At 37.8% G+C, this 17,652-nt stretch overlaps 1 protein-coding gene across 5 annotated transcripts in view; it reads right to left on the reverse strand.

Moving 5' to 3' along the window:
- Nucleotides 1-17,652, reverse strand: part of KIF6 (kinesin family member 6) — a 159,418-nt gene that overhangs the window by 49,264 nt on the left and 92,502 nt on the right. For all 5 annotated transcript variants that reach the window (XR_008436374.1, XR_008436373.1, XM_053973890.1 and 2 more), the window contains exons 14-15: nt 14,117-14,219; nt 7,232-7,287 (exon numbers count right to left, since the gene is read on the reverse strand). Coding sequence is in view for 3 of the 5 variants with exons in the window: in XM_053973890.1 (XP_053829865.1) it covers nt 7,232-7,287; nt 14,117-14,219 (159 nt within the window). In the remaining 2 variants the exon portion in view is untranslated. The remainder of the gene's footprint in view (nt 1-7,231; nt 7,288-14,116; nt 14,220-17,652) is intronic.

Here is a 17,652-nt window from a genome sequence, read left to right on the forward strand (position 1 = left end):
CATGTAAAGCACATAACTTTTCTTTAACAGAGAAATTCCATCCTTCCAAAGTACAGATACTTCTTCAGCAAAAGTTTTAAAAATGCTATTTGCTTGTGCATGACTTCCCTCAATTCTTTCAGCACATATAATCATGGCTTAAAATATGTGTAGAATTCCTACTATCAGCCTTGGTATTCTAGTTCTTAACGAGCTGATCCTTCTTTTTCCAAGTGATTTATTGCCCACATGTGAAGTTACAGCAATGTAGATGTACACCACAGAGTGCTCTCAGACCATCTCTGCCTAAAAAACCATAACTTCATCTATCTTATTTATTTTTCTCTCTGTGCAAAAATGCTGCTATCAGTGCCCTTCAAAAAGCTGAGTAGGTGTAAAGAAAACCCTTGCATGAAATAATCTTACTTTGGAGTTTAAAGTAGATCTGCTTGGCTCATCAAGATGGGGAGGAAGAGTGACAGTAACAAGATTGATTTTTATGTATATATACATAGAATCCTGCACAAAGAAAAAAAGGTAAATAAAAATTCTGGGTATATATTAATTCGGTTTGGAGTAGGTTTAACATCTACTGTGCATTCACAGAAATAACAGTGTGACATCCAAGTTAGTGAATCAGTGCGGGGAACGCTGGGTTCCGGGACTGTTTGGACGGATGGAGATGAGGGATCTCTGAAGTCAGATCTTAGAAATGTGGTTTATTATAAAGGGTGAAGGGACCTGCTTGGAGTTGCTAGCCACAACTTATGGCAGGCCCAGGGAGAGGGAGGGAGAGAGGGTTCCAGGTGAGGGTTCCAAGAGGAAGTTCCAAGAGAGCCTCCAGTCCCTCGGGCACACCTTATCAGGGGGCTTCAAGGTGTGCTGGATCAGGACTTGGGCCAATGGGGTTACAGATACCTGATACTTCACGGGAGGTTTACAGGTGTGGGACGAACCATACATTGGGAGGGTGAGACAGAACATTCCATTTGACCTTCGGGTCTATCTGTAGGTAAAGGGCATTGTTTAATCAGAAAAGGGGGGGTTGCTTTCAATCTGGCTATACTATTGTTTTCTAGTTGCTCAGTAATTAAGGTTTGGTATCTCAAATCTTGTTCTCATCTCAATATCTGTATTTCCTAAATCTTTTGCCAGGCAATCATATTCCTATGATAGGCTTTCCTATTTCATCTTCCCCAACAAATCAGAATCAATATTATCTCTGAGCACTGACATGTCTTGTCCTCGCTCTCCTCCATCCTCACCATCTCAGCTTAACATGCCATTAACTGTGATACATATGAACAGTATTTGAATAATTTGCAAGTAAATTAAATAAGGACTCTTTAATAACCTTGCTTTGCAGTACTAGAACTGCTGTCACTAAAGATTATAATTTACTTTGGTATTCTATGATCTTGTGCACAAAAATTAAAACCTGAAATGAAGCAGAGCAGTGAAACAGCTCAGCATTCCTGTGGGTATAGATGCACCATCAACATCATGTGCACATAATCCACCCACCTACCCTTTTTCATTCCAAGAGTGCCTGTTTCCTCACACAGTTATTACTCCCACATGAGTTTGCCCTTCCTCTTCCAGCTTCAATCATAATGTTAGCTGATTTCTGGACAGACTAAAAACAACAGCTGCTTCCCTCTGGGCATTAAATACCATTTAGTATATTTTTTTCCCTTTAGGAAAGAACTAAATCTAATAGTGGTAAAAATAACCCAAAACAGTCAGACATTTATAGGAGTGAACTGGAAATCTTTACTACTCTTAAAGGCTTCTAACATACAGCACGTTCTTGCACATAGGAAACTTTTTGTGGTGGTAAAATTCTGAATGAATGTATCAGTTTAATACATATTGAAAATAGAAGTTGTAGTTGCCCAACTCACTCTTTGATTAATGTAGTAGCAGTTGGGTCTTTGGGTCTTTTTTATTATTTAATACTTTACAGTTTGTTCAGATGTAGAGTAGTCCTTACTGTCAGAGTACTTTGACACAGAACATTTGCAGTAATAGTGTAAAACCACCTTGTTGACAGCAGCATCCTAGGAAAAAAAAACCTCCTGCTAGCCCTGATAAGGGGAGAAGTTTTTATTTCAGAGGTTTTGTCTGTGCTTCTCACCATGCAGCTCTATTTTAATTGACAATAAATTAAACTAATTTTCTCTGATTTCAGTCTGTTTCACTTGGTAGTTAAGCCATGTCCTCATCTTTATCTCAACCCACAACCTTTTTCTTCTTACTTCTCTCCCCTATTCTTTTGAGGAAGGGTTGTGAGAGAGCTGCTGGATAGTCAGCTGAGGTTGACTCACCATACTGTGCTAGGCACAATCACTCAAATTTTTTGCAATGAAAAATTTTCTTCACTATTCTGAAATAAAATCTTCAGCTTCAGCATCAAATTCCCTTCACAGTCTTCTTCAGTAATACCAAAAGGATCTACAGTTCTTGTTAGAGAACCTAACTCTCTGAAAATGATACAATACAAAAGCACATGTAGTCACACAGCGCTTTTTTTCCCAAGAAAAGAAACTTTTTTTTTTTTTTTTTTAGCTAGCAAAATATACACTTTTAAAGTTCTTAATGTTGATCTAGAAAGGCAAAAATGTACTTTGTGTCAGTGCTGGCCCACTTTTCACTTCTCCTACGCTGGTTACAGAGTTCTCATTATTTCCTGTTCTCTCAGTTATTTTTTTCCAGTTTCACTCATGTTGGTTTTTTGTATTTCTCTTTTAAAGCCCAGTCATTGGGTACATTCTCCAGCCATATGTAAACAATTCTGAATAGCTCACTCAAACAAATCCAGACATGTCTACATGTTCAGAATCTATACAATTTCTCTGCTTTTTATGGTGTATTTATGCAGTGACTTGCAAAAAAAATTGCTTGCACCAAAGCCCTCAGCTCCTTTACTTGTGTCTATACAGAGTTTAGTGTCATAATGCAGCAAAGTGTCACTAAAATGACCCTTAGAAACACTTCCCTGTTTTTTTTCTTTTTTTTCCCAAGTATCAGAAAAAGACAATTTTCATCCTCAATAAAATTCATTCTCTTACTTCTAGTATGTCATTGTGAAAAGTAAGCATAATGACAAATCTAAGACATATTTTTCATTAAAAAAAAAAAAAAATCCCTGTACTGCTATTAAACATAAAAGGAGACAGAATCCAGGACTAAGTGATATAGCAGCAAAGAGGCATGCTGGTCACAATGTCTCATTTCTGATATTATAGTTATTCCACACTTGAAATCCACCTTACATCTAGACATGGTTTTTCTTAATCTTTTTGTACAAGCAGTAACATTTACAAAAGTCTACCAAGAAAATCCTACCACAAATTTCTTTTTACAGCCCTAATTTCCTGATGTTTTTGAAATGCTAGTGTAATTGAGAAGGGGTTAGAGTATTGTGGGTACTTTTCACTGCAAAACGCTAATATTTCCAAAGTCAAAGTATTTACGACATAAAAGTTACAGCCAGATGCTGCTTTCACTATCTCAAAATATAATCGGACTGCATGAAATGGATTATTATGGCCTCTGTGGTACATAGCTTTATACTATTAAGAGTAACTTAGAAATAATGGAAACTGATATTGATGGGATCTGTTCTTGATTGTGCACAACAAGGCAGCCAGGAATGCTTAAGGATACCAAAACAACAATAAAAATAAATTAAAGATCTAGTTGCAGGCCGCAGATGACTCTTATTTCTTGTACCACATTTTAAGTAAAAATTTGGCAGGTTAGTAAACTTACTTAGCACCTTTAATGGTCCTTTGAGTATGACTTCTATGATGAAATAGACTTAACTGAAAAAAATGTTTTAGGCTGTTAAACTGTATAAGGTAGTGTAATTGAATTGACTAAGCTGAACTGGATACAAAATTTGAATACTTCTTAGGAGGTGCTTACAGGTAGATACATTAACAAATATGTTCTAAACAAAGCTGGACAGGATGAAAGGACAGATGAATAAAATCTAATATTTGTATTAGCCAGAGTGCTAATCTTCACATGCTGCAGAGCATTACACAGCAAGAACTGAAGAAAGGAATTTACAGTATGATCACTTTTAAGCCTCAGACATCAGTGTATAAAAACCATCCACAAAGTAGTTACATCTGCATAATCTGCATCAATCAGGATATAGATAGCTATAAATGGATACAACATGGATAGAATTTCTTGCTTATACAATAGAACTAGAGTAAAAACTAAATGAAAATACTATTTTCCCAATTTGCTACCAAAATAAAACGAGAGTAAAGAAATTAATTTTTAATTTGAAAATGCTTCACTTGTAGCTACACTTATATACCAAAACAAGACCAAAATGTGCTTTGTGCAATTTTTCTTAGAAATTTGGAGATATTTCTAGCTTGATTCTTAAAGGACATTTCCAGCATTCATCTGGTCTACAACCTATTACAATTTCCTACAGGAGGCATATAGGCATTGTCAAGCTCAGTGCAGTACTACTGATTTGTTACATGGCTGCTTGCTTTGTTCAAAGCATCAGTTTGGTTTTTTAGTTTACATATACTGTTGTCATATCGCTCATATTTCCCACATATACTTCAGTGTTTCAATGTTAACACTGAAAGACTTAACCAAAAGCAAGTTTTAAACAGATGTTTTTAATTGCAGCTAAATGCATACTCTACTGCACTATAGCTATCAGAAGTTTTGCCTAACTTAACTGAGGACAAGTGTAGCAGTCAGAGGCCCTGCAAGGCCTCCATGGCGGTCACTAGCCTAAGATAAGAAATGCAGAGTCATGATGAGTGGACCAGAGCTGCCCCTCTTCTGTACTCAGACCTCTGTTATCTCTCGGTAAGGCTATAGGTCGTATTCTCCTCGACCCCAGCCACTGGATGATTTCCAATCCCTCAGTACCCTACTTAAACCCTCACCTCTGCCCAGTTCAGTGGAAGAGCTGTCACTGGAACCCCTTGCAGAAGCTGCCAATAAAGACATCTCCGCAGAACTCCACACAGCCTTCACCTCTCTCCATCCCTGTGTCTGCCGAGGCACTTCGCGAGCACAGAGCTGAAATCACTGAGAGCTGAACTCACTAGAGCTGAAATCACTCCACAAGTGCTCGCTAAAGTTGCCTGCAGCTGGGAGCTAGCCGGGGGGCCCAGACAGGCTGTGCCCCATCTGCACAGCGCTATCCAGGACACCTACGGCGGCTGCCATAGACAAGCACACAGCAACTCAGTCCAAACTTAGGGTTTCTTCTAGATTTTGCAGCAATTAATGGAAACAGTCTTGAGAGAGGATGTCTGCATTGCATTGTTACATTATTTCTGCGAGATTCAAATCTCAAGGGACTTAGAGATCACACAAGTCTTGTCCTAGCATGACACTGCAAGTGGTACCTTCAGGACTGGCCTGTGTCCTGCTGCATCTTTTACTGTCTCCCATGTCCTTCAAACATTTGTTCTCCCTCAGGTAAAAGATGCATTTAGGGTGGCTGATAGGCTTCTCTCTTCAAGCAGCCCAGTTGCAACTCCAGATACTGAGAAAGATGTGCTTGTGTGTAGCTGCTTATTGCTGGTGTTCACTGTTCCTGCTCTAAAATTCATTTCAACTTCTGTATGAGAAAAGCTTGGCAGTCAGGGCTGACTTTTGGCTACACCTTATTTAGGCTAAGGAATTTCTTAGGTATATCATAGATGAGCAAATCTAAGAGACAAAAGGAATGCAGGACAACGTGGATTGCAAGATGGTAGCAGAGGAAAAAGAATCCTCCACAGTATGTTTAACTTGCTTTTCCACATTTGCCACTGTAAAAGCCTACTTGGCAGGAGTAAACTGAGTTTATATGGACACTGCAGAAACCCATAGTTGTGAGGTAGATACTGAAATTCTTCTTGCATGGGTCAATCTATGAATATCTATGCACAGGTTCTGTACTGACATTTATGTTCTGGCCAGCCTGACAGAGGCAAATTAACCTACTGAAAGAAGTCAGGTGAATTCCAGTGTCATGTCTTACAGAAATAACCAAGTGTTCAGAAAACTCCTGTAGGAGGGCTCAGCACCTGATGTGTTTGCTTCTGGATCTATTCCAAACATCAGTTGTGCCGTGGTTTGAAAATACTTTGCCAACATGGCTGAGGCTTTCCGCATACCTGACATAATTTAGATATACTGCATAATATCTCTGAGGGACTTGTGGTGTACCCAAAGGTGACTGGGAGGGGAATCCAGCAATAATTATCATTCATGACCACAGAGAATATAATCATGGCTATGGTGTAAGTACAGAGCACTTGGCAGCTGTGTTGTGAGATATTTGCCCTTTCCCAGAAGTCAACTGCTATTCTAAGACATGAAGTGATTACAATGACTTCATTGTCCATTGTCCATGTTTTTGGTGCCACCCAAAGGAGGAGGCTAGAAAATAAGAGCAAGATCTACACCACTTGCTCTGGATACCAGATTACCTTTCAATCTGGTCCCTCACAGCCTGCATCTGAAAGGTTGAAGAGACATGGCTCACCGGAATGTGTGCAAAACGGAGGACATGGACCTGATCTCCAAGAACTTTAGGGACTGAAAAAAGCTGTTTAACATCTGACAGAAATCCTGGGTAGCCTCCAGGTTTGGTAGCAACAGAACTCCAAAATCAACTAGGAACATATCAAAAGCTGCTAGGACGATCAAATAAGACCTGCCTTGGGGTTCAATGTATCTATGGGTGATTTTTGACATTGAAGAATCTGAAATTGGATATCAATCATATACTGGGGTCTTAGAAGAAAAAAAGATGAAACTCCCAACCAAACTGAGGCACTCCTCAAAATTGCTCCAATTAATCTGTACAAAGTGCAGATCTTTTTATCGAGTGCAGAGAATCTTTTATCGGAAGTCATATAAATCTATGGATTAGTCCAATCCTTAATCCATAGATAGGAAATTTTCAAATTATGGTTTTGGATCCTTTTATTCCAAAATAAAATCCCATGCTAATGCCTTAATGTCTCTTTTTGATAAATTTCAGATATCTTGTTAAATAAAGAAGGGAGCTGGTTTTTACATTACAGTATTTGAAATAATCAGAACTTGTACATAAAATTATTACTGCTATCATCAGCTTACAGTTTACCTTATTGGAAGTCTTAGCAATGCATTGACTTTTTTCTTTTAGAAACTAGAATCTCCTCCCATATATTTGAATGCTGTGATTTCATCAGCTAAAGGTAAAATGAAGTTAAAATGTACTCACTTATTTTATTTCTCACTTCATTTAATTTCTCTCCAAGGCATTTAGCTTCATCAAACCTGTCAATGCAAGCATAATGATACAGAATTATTCTAAAGAACGAATAGTTACAGAAGCTTATCACAATAAAATACAGAATTACTTAGTACTAGCTTTTCATTTGTAAGTAGAACTAATTGGAAACAATTTTCCATTAGGAGAGATTGTGTGGTGTAAGAGAGACTATCTAGAAGAGTCTTGATCTAGACAAAGAAACTGAAGAAATCCACAAACTGTACTTCTGTCAAACACAAAAAATACCAAAACAGAGTAAACAAATATGTCTTCTCCCTACAAAGGTGGGATGTGAAAAATTGCCCCTTCTCAATTAGTTCATTTCTTCATAAGACTGGAACAAGTTAGAATTTCAAGTGCCTACATGAGTATCTGCTCACAAACATACGCTTTCAAGGCTGAGTTCCACAAGGCTAAATGGCTGAAGCTGGAGGGTTCCTGGACACTTACTCTTTATTATATAAAAAAGGTGGATGCCATTGAAGCTTCTGTTAGACTTTAGAAAAGCTTTTTCTACTGGGGTTAACTTAGAGCCCCGAGCAAGCATTAAGGATTGCATAAATATAAAAGGAAAGAAGCCCTGAAGTACCTCTCTCCTTCTTTCCCTCAGGTCCCATAGTAAGTTCATAATTTACTTATTGTTTATTCATTGCTGAGACAAATCTCATGTTGGCTGTTGACTCTGATTCATGTTCATAGAGAGATTTATCTGGAAAAGTTGAAGCCAGATATTTACCCAGCCTTTATTCATAGGTTACTGCCAATAGTTGAATAGGTTGTGCATCTGTTGTTCAAACACCATAGTTTATAAGCCAGCACAATAACATAAACTGAAATTTGGCATGAATTTATGACATTTCAACAGATTCCATCTGCGACTATGATTCCTAGTCAAACAAAAGAAGTCAGGTAAATACACAAAACTTGACTCTAATATTGAATGGGACAAAGCTAGTTTCAATACTTCTTTAATAAAAAAAGGGTGATATTATCTAGCATTAAGGTGATAGTGCTATGCATAGTGATGACTGAACAATTATATTGTTAGCTGAAAAAACTTCATGTATATCTTACATGGAAACCACTCAAATGAAAAGGCTGAAATTGCCAAATCATGGCTTCTATTACCTACAAGATAAATACTCCACAATGAAACCCCAGAGCGAATTTAGCCACTAATTTTAGTGGAAAAAGCATTTTTGGCAAAGATTTCACTCTTTGAATGCACATGCCAGTAATTAAAATATAAACATCTTGGAAAACAAATCTCTAACTCATTATGTAAACTAAGACAAACTCATAGGCTGTCTAATGAGAGAGACATTCAGTGAATTAAATGAGTATTCACTTGTTTTTAATTATTAGAAATTACAGCAACAAGTGACCCAAGTGAAACTCATCCTTTCCAGGAAACTTGCCCATAGGTACTGAAAAAACAAGTTAACTGTTAACCAGCTAAAAAACAGAAAGTAAGGAAAGAAGAATATGGGAAAAAAAAAAATGGAGAACAACAAAAAGGAAACTAAATTTGCAACTAGTAAGCTCAGTAGAATTTTACTACTGGAAATATTGTCTAAGAAAAGATTTAGAAGCTTTGTGCAATATGCATTACATTGGAGTGGCACAACTGTAAAGATTGCTTGGTAGCATATTTCACCAGAAAATGGGATGCATTTTTCTCCTCTTCAGAGAAACAATCCTAAGAGAACATGATTGCATTAAGAAATAGGATATTATTAAGTTCTCTGGAAGGCATGTATAGAAAGTTCAAATTGCAGAAATCTGATTCTGTCCGAGTATCAACACAGGGTGGTTTCTTTTAAGCAGGGAAGCTGTTATTAATGTATGGAAGAAAAATGAAAAAGAATTGCTATAAAGCTGTAGAAGATCACATTTTCCATCTTACAAAGGCACTTCCCGTAGGCAACTTGAATTGAAGGCAAATTGAATCAGGTTTGTTTCACTTGAATTATCTTTGACTATATCAGTTTTCCCACTTTTTAAATTCAGAGACATTACTGAGTTACAGTAAAAGCTACTGCACTTGTGAAGAGCTCTGACGAAGTAGGTGAAAAGCTTTATTCAAAATCAGATTTTTTCTTTTATATTTTTAATAAAACGAATGCTTTTCAGTATTTGATTTAATTAGTTGACTGCCTTTGATCATTTTTACACCAGTAGTTACAGAAAAAATACAACTATATTTTATATGTATGGCTATGTATGGTCACACCTATATGAATAATTTCACAGCCCAAGCAACAGTTGTGACCTTCACAGTGAAACTTCCAAGGCTCACTGACAGTTCACCATTCAATTACTATAAGAATGATATAATGCACTTACTGAGATGTGCCAGGGGCTCCTGAGGAAATAGGAGCCAACAGGGGAACACCAAGGAAATACTTCAAAGGTGTGCTCTTCTAAGAAGATGGAGCAGCCAACAGCTGAGGTGCCTTTATACCAATGCATGCTGCGTGGGCAACAGACAGAAGAAGCTGGAAATCACCACACTGCTAGAAAACTGTGATCTAGTTGCCATTACTGAAACTTGGTAGGGTGAATCCCATAACTTGAGTTTGTCTACCAATGGCTACAGATTGTCTGAAGAGACAAGTGAGGAGAAGGGGTGCTCTCTAAACCAAGAGGTGGACTGAGTGCAAAGAGCTGCCTCTGAACAACAGTTATCTGAGCAGACTGATAGCTGATGGGTAGGAATCAGAGACTGAGGCAACAAAGGGAGCTGAGTGGCTGGCATCTACTACAGGATGCCTGATCAAGGGGAGCCTATTTATGAGGCCTTCGTGCTCCAGCTGATGGAGGCACTGTGCTTACTGGCTTTTGTCCACCTGGAGGACTTCAAACAAGTCAGCATTTGCTGAAAAAGTAGCATGGCAAGCAGTAGGCAATCAAAGAGACTCCTGGACTGCATGGAGGATAACTTCTAAAGCAAGGTAATAGACAGCCTTACCAGAGGGACACAATACTGGACCTATTGGTCATCAAAGTAATGAGCTAATTGGAGACATCAAGATTGGAGGCAGCCTGGACTGCTGTGGTCATGTGTTGGTAGAGTTCACAATTCAGAGGGATATGTGTCAGGGGAAGAGTAAAGTTAGAGTTTTAGGAAAGCAAACTTCTAGCTCTTCAATGAGTTAGTCAATAAGATCCCCTGGAAAACTGCCTTCAGGGACAAAGGTATAGAACAAAGCTAGTAGGTCTTTTAGAATGTTTTCCATGAAGTGCAAAAACTCAAAACCCCCAGGAGCAAGAAATCAAGCAAGGAAGGCAAGAGACTAGCATGACTGAGTTGAGATCTGCAAATCAATCTAAAATGCAAGCAGGAAATGCACAGGCAGTAGCAGAAGCATAGACGGATAACCTAGGAAGAGTACAGTGGTGCTGCCTGTGTAGGGATTGGGCCAGAATGGTTTAGGAATAGTATTTTCTGATTTAGGAGTACCACTACAAAAAACTACAAAAAACATACTTGATCCCCCTCCAATTGGAAGCATGAAAGGCAAAGATTATAATTTGAGATAAGAACAATTTACTGGAAACAGCAATGAAATAAGAAAATAAATAATAACAACAACAATATTCATAACAAAAATGTGCAAAAGAGAAAGTTTGGAGCTTAACCCAACCACAGCCATGCCACCCAAAGTGCTCCCTTCAGCTGGTACCAGTGTTACCCCACCATTCTCTCTTCCCCCAAGAGAAAAGGAATGCTCTTTTCTGAAATGAGAGAGGGGTAGGGTTAGGTTAGGGTTAGGTTATCCTGTTTTTCTGCTCCTGGCCATGACATCGCATGGTATTGAATAAGATAGGGTTTTGGTTACACCCACATGGCTCCAGGTCCTGCCCCATGGCTACTACAAAAAATTAACCCCGTCCTTAGCCAAAACGAGTTACACTCTCATCACCTGAGCTAGGACCAAAGGACCTTTGCAGTTAGTGAGCCAACAAGTGAACTACTTGACTCCCTGCACTTATCACACACAGACAACGTTTCCTTACAGGTTCAACCCTGAGTTTCCCATAGCAAACACTCAGATGTCTGAGTCCTTAAAATAATTTAATCATGGTGTAACAGCAGGATAACAGCTTAAGCTGGCGCCTCTGAGAAGGGACCCTGAACAAAGGAAATCCTGGATTTTTATACCCTCACAGTCTAAAAGCACGAAAGCCTCTGCTCTTCATCCTGAGGCATGGGCTACTACAGTGTCTCGAAGTGTCTGTCCACCTGGCTGGAACCACCAGGTCCCTATGTCCTTTGTTATTCGAAGGGTCAGTGTCAGTTCAAGGCCTCTTGCCTCAGGCTCCTGCCAACCAGAGCTCAAAGTGCAGCTGCACACCAAGCTACCAGCACTCAATGTATTCAACACCACTGTGTCCAGTGCTGGAGCACGGGAAAGACAGATCTGTTGAACTGTGTCCAGAGCAGGGCCCCAAAAATCACCAGAGGGCTGGAACACCTCTCCTAGGAAGACAGACTGAGAGAACTGGAGTTGTTCAGCCTAGAGAAGAGAAGGCTCCAGGATGACCTTACTAGAGCATTTCAATATTTAAAGGGAGATTATGAGAAAAATGGGGACATGTTTTAGCAGGGGCTGTTGTGATAGGACAAGATGTAGTGCTTTAGGGTAGATTTAGACTAGGTCTAAGAGAGAGCTCTTTTACAATGCGAGTGCTAAAACACTGGAACAGATTGCCCAGAGAAGTGGTGGATGCTCCATCCCTGGAAACATTCAAAGTCAATCTTCACTTTGCTCTGAGCAACCTGATGTAGTTGAAGCAGGTTTCAAAACCTGCTTATTGCAGCAGGGTTTGACTAGATGACTGTTAAAGATTCCTTCCAACTCAGCCTATTCTCTGACTCTATGATAATTAGCAAACCAAGAAAATCTACCCAAAATACCCAAAGGAAAAAACAAGACAGCTAAAAATAAGTAATTTGTGAACCAAACACTGTTTGTGGTATGACAGAAGTGGTTATGCAACTATAAACAAAATTATTAACAAGAGAAGCCTACATATAAAGGGCAGCTATGGTAACCTTTAAACATGTGGTGCCCACACTCTTCCTGTGCAATTTGAACACTGGCTGGGTAAAAGAGCTTTTGTGTAACTAGTAGTTGAGAGGTTGCATTCCAAATTACAGACTGGATTTGATACAAATCCATTCTAATGAACTCGGTAAACTTGGAGCTAAGCATCTTTGCTAAAAATGACTGCAAATGGCAGGGGAAACTGCCTATTTCAAAGTATCAAAATTCACATTAGCACTGATTTCAGGAATCAGCTGATGTCTATTAGAGAGGGGTTTCACAAGGCATTAGAATGAATCTTTGTCCTTTAAAGAAAGCAAATCTGTCATCAAACTTAGTAGATTCTGCTCATCTCTATTATATATTCTGAAACCACAAGGAAATACTGGTTTGCCTCATAGTAATAACATACAGAAAAAATATGGAAGAATTGTGATTAACTAGAGGAAGGGCAGAGCATGGTTCAGAACTGCATTGCTCTCATTATCGTGCTGTAATTATTAAGTGTTCTATTGAATAGCAGCACCAGAAATGACTGCAGTGTAATCATTTATGCAGTGATGAGGTAGTGCTGTGGCATGATCTGATAAATTGATCAGAAGAAAGGCATTACTAGATATCCAATTTACATGGATAAATGCTTACATATGTCCAATACCTTAGCAATTTGCGTTCCTGTGGCCGAGGTATAGATCCAGGTAAAAAGTAAATCAGTTCAAAAAAAGTGATAAATAGCAAGAACTTGAGTAAGTCACAAAGATGTGGAGATAATTTCTTGCCTCAATTTTACTGAAATAAATGAGTATAAGACTTGGTGAGCCTAAAAAAATGTATTCCATGCCTGTAAAGTAGAAAACTGTGTTAAAGAAAACAGAAGAAACCAGAAGAAACCTAGAGAAGGAGAAAACCTCAGGACAAAAAAACTCCACAAAAACCAAACCAAACCACAACACCCCATAATAACACAAACACCTCCCTGAACCAAACAGAACAAATCCCCAAGCAACCTTTAGAGGAAATATTAGTTATAAATATAGATTGATAGATTTGCTTTTGGCATCTGACATCTCAAAGCCGTGCATTTCTTTTGCAGTACTAAGAGGGTTAACACTTGAAAAGCTGACACTGAAGCAGTACTGTCATCCAACCAACATAGACAAATGTTGGTGGTTTAATGTGTGAGGTTTAAAATCTGTATGAAAATCCATGTTTTCAATGTTTTGCCATTATCACTATTTTCACCAGATGCATGAAGGCTTTTGCCAACATTAAAAACAAATGTGGAGGACAAAAGTATTATTTCTGTTTGCGAATGCAAAACTGGCAGAAAGAAGCTAAAATCACTTGGCAAACAGGTTAGGGACACCAGACATGCATATGTTAAACATCTCCTAGCTTACTATCCAATTCAGTGCTGAAGTCAGGAAAGCATTTTTGACAATGGAAATTGCAGTAATTGATTCAGTCCCATGGATTTTACTTCCCCTAGATAATTCTTGATCATGAATGTCATTGCCACGTTGCTTCAGCACGGCTGTGAAGATGAATAAAACCAGTGGAAATAGGCACTAAGATTCCTTATGCTATTTTCATTTCTATCCAGACTTCTCTTCTATCACCACTCAGTGAATATGAAATGTCTTAAGTAGGAAAAGGTAAAGGGCCTGTAACGAGTCCTCAGTAAAAGCCTGGGATATCTGGTGTAAAATTATGTGCTCCTGCCCAGACTGCTAGTGAACTTTCAGATGTTCTTCCCCCAGCTGTATTTTCCTATGACACCCACCTCTGCTTCAGAAGCTGTTTGTTGTCCTCAATGGTTATACTGTCAGCATGGTCCCGCTTGAAAACTTCAAAAGCTTCCTGACATCCAAGTGATATATTTCCTCCTGCCCCAAGGTAAAAAAAAAAAAAAAAAAAAAAAGAACTTCTTCAGTGTCATCAAAAGAGAGATTTTGCACTTATTGAAATCCTTTTTAGATAAATGCAGCGAGTCAGCCCAGAGGTCTTAAAGCAAAGAGAAGATGAAGTTCTGTTTTCCACTGATTGGAAAGCATTTTGACCAAAGAGTTCTATTATCTGACAAATTACTTATATTTCACATCACTTCTCTAAAGTCTGAATGCTTGAGGTGTATAATTCCTCAAGATAATTTTAAATGTTCATAAGTAAAACTGAACTTTGAAAATTTAAAATATGTGAAATATTCTTAAGCGTGAGCCAGAGGTATTTTCACAACAGCACAATGAAGTTTGCTTCTGTATTTCTTTCATCTGTTTCACACTGGGCCCTAAGTAAGCCTCAAATATTTTCAATATTCTTGGAAGAAAAAAATCAGGCATCTTTAATAATGTATTAGCAAATACTTTTCCATACCCATGTAAAGAAAGAATTCTACATACACAAATGGTTGGTGCCTTTTTCCATTTACAACATGGTAGTTGTTTCCTTTTGTGCACCAGAATGTCAAGACTTATTTGGCCTTCAAATCTTTTAAAATCACTACAGAAAAATATTAGTTTGTATTATTTTCAGTACTTACTGCTAAATGATCTACATATTCAAGTAAGATATATTGCATCTGTATTTTTATTAACAAAAACATTCAAAGGCTTAAGGAGAATGAGAGCTTATGCCAGCATCTGTGTTATCACCTGTACATCTACATCAATAAATAAGCAAGAAGAAAGGATGAGACTCGCACTTAAATAAACTACAGGAATGAAGAAGCAGAAAGGGGGAGGACTCTAACACAAACTTTGTGAAGAATGCCAAATAACACCACCTTTAATTCAACCTCCAGGTTGCAACTTAAACCTCGAAAATTATATTCCTTAAGTTGGAATTTGATTATCTTTTGATTTTCCCCCTCTTGAGTCTTTCTTTTGTCCTACCCACAAGTCTGCCTTCCTGCCTCAGAGCTATCCAAGAACCCCAAATCCATTTTGAACAAGAGCTGTAAAACTCCCTAGGATTTTTGCTGTGCAAGAGTTTTCTCTATGTTTCATGCCAATGGACCAGCATTACCAGTAACATATGCACATATACCAGTTCTTTTCCAGGCAACCTGCTTTGTAATTTTGGTGTAAGGTTTTTCTCCTTCTTCAGGTTTCTGCAACACATTTCTTTAACACATTTTTTTCATTTCATAAGCATGAAATACCTTGTTTTCAGGGTTAGCATCACCAAGTCTTATTTACGTCAGTGAAGCCAAGGCAAGAAATAGGCAAAATATGCCTAAATAGGCTGGGATGTGCAATACTGGGATGTTACCCCTTACTGGTCCATAAGCTGCATTTTAAAATAATTTCAAATATATTCTAGTGCACCTCATCATACATATATCAGGATATGTTCCTATTGACTGCGGCAAGATTTCTGTGATATAAGATACTGCTTACAGAGAAGGCTGGTAAGAAAAAGTAGGACTCAGGGTTCAATGATAAGTAAAAGTGTAAAAATATTTCTTTAAAATACAGAGAAAATTTTACCCCATTTCAGTCAAAAGAAAAAGGACATCTGTTACTAATTCAAAAATTTCGAGTTGAAAATAGAACCACTGGGAATGTCTGAATGGCAAAGCATGCAGGAATGCTCCACCCTTTCTGTATATGAAAATCAAAGAAAGATACAGTGCACTATTTACTGTTGTGTGACCCAAAAGAGCAAGAGAAATCAGGAAAATATACTTTTTCTGTGGTGATGACCTGAGAGTGTAATGTTCATGTTTCGTGCTTGCCTTGTAGAAAAACAGGCAGATTTGTGAGCAGAATTTTATAGTACATTCATCCCATCTCAAGCACTAATTTTAACATGCAGCCTGAATTGACCCCCTAGAATTGCTTTTGTTGCAGAAAAAGCTTGTATTAAGTGCACAAAGCCTAGAAAAAATTCACGATCAAGCCTAAGATAAACAATGACATGCCCTTACTCATACATAACACTGCAATGTAAAGTATGTAACTCTTCTGGCCATGTGCTGCCTTTGAGAGTACAAATAAAAACAGTAAACTAAGTTTGGAAAACAAAACTATTACAGTGATTATTGCTACTGCCTGGCAGAAATGCAACAACCAAGATTAAAGGTAACCTGATAATAATTTTCCAGCACTAGCTTGAAAAGGCATCAAATGTGTACAGCCAAAAAAAGCACACAAAAATAGATCCCCAGAACACTTAGGAAGGGGAAATTTTCTGGATTATGCTGTTCATTTAAACAAAATACAGAAACATATGAAGTAGCAAACAAACCCATTCTGAAAATAGTATAAAAGGAATGAAACTTAGAAAGGACCACTGAAGTTGTATTTCAATATAATATGAGCATACATCAGCTACAGAATAACGTTGCAGCCTATGGGTAATGGCAGCGACATTTATGGAGAAAATAAGGGAAGACAACAATGTAAATAACAGTAAAAGACTGCAAGAGATGTTGAAAGCTTGATGGAGTAGTTGTGTTTTCATTCTGCTCAGTAGTGAAGCTTATTTCTTTATCATGGTTGATGTGGTATCCTCAATCATGATGTTTACACTTCCTTAAATAATCTGTAATTTCATAAAATAGCCTCACCTTCTTTCAAATGACCTTTGAGTGCCATGGTGCATTAACATTATTGGCATGCTGTTTCTCCTGCGCTTAATTCTAACAAATAAGCTTTATGTTATTTTAAACCAAGATGTTATTGGATTTGTTTTTCTTTAGCTTTGAAATTGAAATCTATGTACAGCAATACCTACATTATATAAACAAAAACAGAATTACGAGAAGAAAGCAATGATAAGGACAAAGTTTTGGCAGGACAGTGGAATAGCTAGCTAAAACTTGTAGAGAAAACTATTTCACTCGAAGAGCCAAAAAATTCCTCCTCTCTTTCTTAATTACCATGGCATAATGTTACAAAATAAATATTTGAAAATTCTTATCTAAGGAAGAACTATCATATCCTGCAGGATGAGAACCAGGAAACACATGTCATCAAGTCATTACAATGTGACCTGGAATAGTCATTACCATAAAAATAATTCAGATCATTGGAAAAAGCATAAAATTTTCTTTCAGTCACATTCATGAAACCCCAGTTGACAGGATTGCATAAAAAAAGAGATAAAGTTTGTATCAACCTAATTTTAATGATACCTTTCCTGTTAGATTGTGTAACTTGGCTTGAATACTAAAACACAAATATGCCCAACTCACACAAAGAGAAATTTGCAACAAACCCATCATCATTTATAGCAAATTCACATAGCTGAAATTTTTGGTAAAATTCATGTTCAATCCACATCATGAATTTGTGTGTTTAGGAATGTTCTCATTGA

This window comes from Vidua macroura, chromosome 3 (assembly GCF_024509145.1).
Source record: "Vidua macroura isolate BioBank_ID:100142 chromosome 3, ASM2450914v1, whole genome shotgun sequence".
Taxonomy (NCBI): Eukaryota; Metazoa; Chordata; class Aves; order Passeriformes; family Viduidae; genus Vidua; species Vidua macroura.